We start from the raw sequence: 4,782 nt of genomic DNA, 5'->3' as shown, positions 1-4,782 counted from the left end.
GTTGACAATTCCACATGGCAAGAAAGCCGAGAAAAATGCATCGCTTTGGATTCTGATTTGGTCAAAGTAACTACCGATGAAGAGTATAACTTCCTGCGTGGTAAGTATCTATTTATGCACTCACTGAAATGTTAATTATATTAGTCTGCAAAGAATTCACAATTCTAAGGTATACCTTAACTTGAATGCATCACTTTTTATTTCGTTTTGAGTATACTTTACTGGTAACGTCTTAGAGAAATGAATTGTTAAGAAGGTAACTGTGAAACTTCTTGTGTTCTGTTCCGGTTTTGCTTGAATCTTTATCCAGATTACTAAGAACAATAAAACCCATGTCAAGTATAGAATGTTATTTTCATTAAGATATATAACGTTTCAGCAAAAACTGCTGGATGGTGTTAAATAGCAACGAAGGAGTCAAATTCACATAATGATTTATTTGATAAGACACAACGACTACAGCACAACAATGATAATAATTGAAATAGACCTCTGTTGGTGGAATAAAAAAAATATTTGGTCGTATTCACTATAAAGGCAAGTCTTATGATATAAGCGTTTTGACTTTTAATAATAATAATAATAAAAAAAAAAAACATTTCTTCCACATATACTTGAAAATATTTCTAGTTTTACCCAATCCAAATTTAGTAAAGGTTTAGTGGATCATTTGAAAACTACTGAGGCTTTTATTAATCATGTGTGTATGAATATTTCATTTTTACATTTCCTTTAATTACTATAACACTTAAATAGCAATGACTGATGCAGCATGCATTGGGATGACCAACTGTGACTTATTTCTTTTTCTTTCCATGGAAAGAGTCACTGAGCACAGCCATTTAGTCTACATCCTAATTGACGACAAGTTTTGACCAGTTTCCTTTGTAAACCTACAGTAAAAAATGTCTTGGAAGGCATTTATAAACTTTCATCTTTTGTTATAAAGACGAATATAAAGACAGGATTACAATTAATCCAATTATTTCGTTTACAGATCTTGTGAAGGGTCACAATACCTGGGTAGGATTGACTGACCTGCATGTGGAAGGAGTCCACGTTTGGACTGACGGAACTGTCCACCCGATGATTGAATCCTGGTAAAGAATAAAGCGAAAGAAACTGGAATGAAAATATAGTTTCACATCAGTGCAACAGAAAAACACTATTATTATTATTATTATTATTATTATTATTATTATTAGTAGTAGTAGTAGTAGTAGTAGTAGTAGTAGTAGTAGTAGTAGTAGTAGTAGTAGTAGTAGTAGTAATAGTAGTAGCAGTAGTAGTAAAGAAGAATTGTTTGATTATCTTAGTGTTGTCAGGTATACAAGGACAGACTAGAATGTGTAAGGGATATTCTGTAACCAGAGAGGGATTCAATGTCGCATTCTCTGACAAATCACAGGACCCAATAATCTAGTGGAAGGGTCACAACCAGTGTCGGATTAAAATCATTTGCAACCCTTACGCTAAGAATATAGAATGGGCCACATCATGAGAGCGAAAAGAGCGAAAAGAGCATATTTTTTTTTTTACTATGAATCTTTCTAGACGTATTGAAATCTATATTCGAAGCAATATCGAGGAAATTGGATCAATACACAATCAAGATTAGGTTAATTATATTATTTTGATGAGTATAATGAAAAACTGCACATAAATGATTATTCAGAAATTCATGATTTTTGAGGGAATGTATCAATGATATTTTGCAAATCATACTGTTTTTTTTTTGGGGGGGGGGGGCGGGGGGCGTTGGGGGGGGGGGGCGTTGGGGGGGGCGTTGGGGGCTTTGTGGGCGTTGCTCATGTTCGATGTACACGACCAGTTAAGGTTGATATTTTTGTTTCAATTTCTTATGTAATTAATTTTCAGAATGATCATTCTCCTTTACCAACACTGCCTAACTGTGTAAGACTGGTACATAGAGGAATAGAAACATTTGGATAAGACTGTAATGGCACTGCAAGAAGGTTTTAAAGCAATATTTAGAACATTGTCATGATAAGGGTAATCAATTATAAGGGACAAATATTCATGAAAATGGATATTTTCATTCTTCTTTACCATTATATTTCTGGCCGCTTTTTATCCTTTTCAGATCGTCATTACTATGATAATAAAAAAAAAAAAATGAAAAGTTACCATAAACTTATTGATAGACAGTGAATCATCTGGTTATATCAGTGATAAGACTGTCGCAGACAACTTAGGGCGTAAACAATTTTTTTTTTTTCTACGTGCGGAATTATGGTCGTTCGAATCATTTCTACCAGTTTCCGTGAAATGCCTCTTAAAACTACGACTACACTTTGCTTCGCAATGGTAAATTGGACACTGTATCATCAAATGTCTTTGAAAGGACCAAATTAGCTTTGTTTCCATACTAGGCAAAATTAATGCAAATACTTTTAAGATTATCCAAAAGTGATTTTATGGCATCAACAACAGCCTTCAAGTACAGTCCCTCAGGTTGCGAAAATAAGAATAGCTTTGGCAACTTGCATATACTCTATGTGCTAGAAGATGCCCTGTCTCAACTTGTATCGTAAATCCGATCAGCATCCTCATGAAGAGTTTCCAAATCTTTAATAATAATCAAATAGTTCAGCTCTAGCGATTTCACAGCATCATTCCTTGCTGACCAACGGTCTCTGACAAAGATTTTTTTTTTTCTAAATAAATTCTACTAGAACCACTTGAACTTCGTTGTAGGTGTGCCCATTAATGACTTCCAACAAACTGTGGTACAATATAGAAATTTATCAAATTTTCTAACAATACCAAAGAAAAGTAACCGTTTATACACAGCAACTTGCTGCAGCACTAAGAACCAAGTTGATTGAAAGAGCACTGTAATGTATGTACTCAACTGATAGATTTCATTTTTGGATGACTGCTCGAGTTCAATTATATTTCGCTGACATATTATTAGCATTATGACTTTCATTTTAATCAATCATGTCCTCTATAGTTAATGGGCTTGGTAAATTTCCCCTTCTTCCACGTAGGCATATATACAAAAGATTCTAGAATCAGTCTTATGAGTGAAACTCTGAGGTCTGAGACAATAGAGAGCTGGTGTAATGATTGAATGGAAGAGGAAAATGTTGAAGAGAAATGGGAACGAACGGGGAATTGGCATTCTTGACCTCAAACAACGTTTGGAGAACTAAGCAATGAACACGTGAGTGGGCTGTGAGTCTCTAGAGTCCATTAGAATCTTGAAGTGGCAGTGGAATTGCTTGATATTAGCTAATCACGTAGGAGTGTGTGGATAGGGAGAAGTGTAAGGCTTATGCTGTAATTTTATGAAGTTAAGTCAACACAAAATAGGACAGGTTTGGGGGTCCTCCATTGCTACTTGGAACACCACTTAAACGACAGCCATGTACTATAAGATCACAATTACATTTCTGTCGTAAGTAGGGAATTAGGTAGAGGGGTTATAGACTTATGGGTCAAAGCAAAATTTCCATATAGCATCATTTAAAAAATGGAGGGTGGCCCAGATGATTGTAGAGAAATAGCATGCTCGACCCAGAGATGTTATTCAATATCAAGGTGCAAGTAAGGGCACAGGAGACACCCAGCAATAACGCAGTGAATTTTTAGTTAAAAGAGGAGGAATAGAAGATGAGAGAAAAGCATGGACAGAGGTAATAAATGCAATGAAAATCCTGGTGAAGTGAATGGTCATGTGTTATGTAAGGATGGAGGAATAGAGTAGTGAAAAGTATGATACCTTACCTTCTTTCCAGGTGGGGACACGGAGAGCCGAACAATAGCGAAGAAAGATGTATTCATTACTTTCCTACTAAAGACGATCGATGGAATGACAAAAGATGCCACATTGAGTTTAGGTAGAGTATAAAATCGTCAAAGTAGACGACCTTGTTCTTAAAATTAGTGACAGTCATTTACCAAAAAGGAAAGTTTGTAAATGGCTACATCTAACACATATATACTTTAAGTTTACCTTCCACTAGGCTGCAAATTGATTTCTTTAGTTGAAATATCATCATTAACATCTCTGGAATCAAGGGTTTAAAAATCAAACTGAGATTCCAAGTTTCAACAATAAAGTTTCCTTCAAAATAAAAATCATTTAAGTCTTACTTTATTCTGCCAACAGGTACATCTGTGAGAAATCTGTATATCCGATTGATGGCTGAACTCCACTGTCTCGTAATGAAACTGTGTCGTCAAGACTTAACTCAACTGCCTCTTAAAGAAATAAATCTTGAAAAGTGAACTCCACTTTCTCTTGAAGAAACGGGGATTGAAACACTTGTTAGTTTTTTCTTATTTCATGTTTCATTTTTTTCCGGGAGGAAATATCCCATGTAAAAAGTAATATATCTTCATATGATAATACATCTTTAACTCTCTTCTCTGAGTTTGCATAAACATTTAAATTAATGTATTGAAAACACAACTTGAGAATAAATCTTTGAACTAAAATAAAAAAATGTGCTTACCTACTTTTTTAGTCGCAAATAAATTTCAGATGTTTAAACTTGCAACGACTTTTTGTTTATGTTAACCAGGATGACACGTTGTTAACCTCATAGTTTATATATGACAAATATATTTTAACGTTGTAACTGATCTTAAAATATTCTGTATTAATCGCTACTTCTCCTGTATATATTTATTTCCATGTTTCCTCTCCTCATTAGGCTTTAGTTTTCTTGTTGGAACCTTTTGGCTTATAGCATCCTACTTTTCCAAGTAGGGTTGTAGCTTGGTTAATAATAATAATAATAATAATAATAA

The 4,782-nt window shown here is 34.3% G+C and overlaps 1 protein-coding gene across 1 annotated transcript in view; it reads left to right on the top strand.

Moving 5' to 3' along the window:
- LOC137617111 (CD209 antigen-like protein C) overlaps positions 1–4,522 on the top strand; it is a 12,923-nt gene extending 8,401 nt beyond the window's left edge. The window contains exons 3-6 of the mRNA XM_068346952.1: positions 1–100; positions 998–1,100; positions 3,765–3,866; positions 4,139–4,522. The exon at positions 1–100 is cut by the window's left edge and continues 59 nt beyond it. Of these exons, the coding sequence (XP_068203053.1) occupies positions 1–100; positions 998–1,100; positions 3,765–3,866; positions 4,139–4,178 (345 nt within the window). The 3' untranslated portion in view covers positions 4,179–4,522. The remainder of the gene's footprint in view (positions 101–997; positions 1,101–3,764; positions 3,867–4,138) is intronic.
- The last annotated feature ends 260 nt before the right edge of the window (positions 4,523–4,782 follow it).

This window comes from Palaemon carinicauda, chromosome 23 (genome assembly GCF_036898095.1).
Source record: "Palaemon carinicauda isolate YSFRI2023 chromosome 23, ASM3689809v2, whole genome shotgun sequence".
Taxonomy (NCBI): Eukaryota; Metazoa; Arthropoda; class Malacostraca; order Decapoda; family Palaemonidae; genus Palaemon; species Palaemon carinicauda.
Note: the sequence above shows the minus strand (reverse complement) of the source record. Positions and strands in the feature narration are given on the sequence as shown.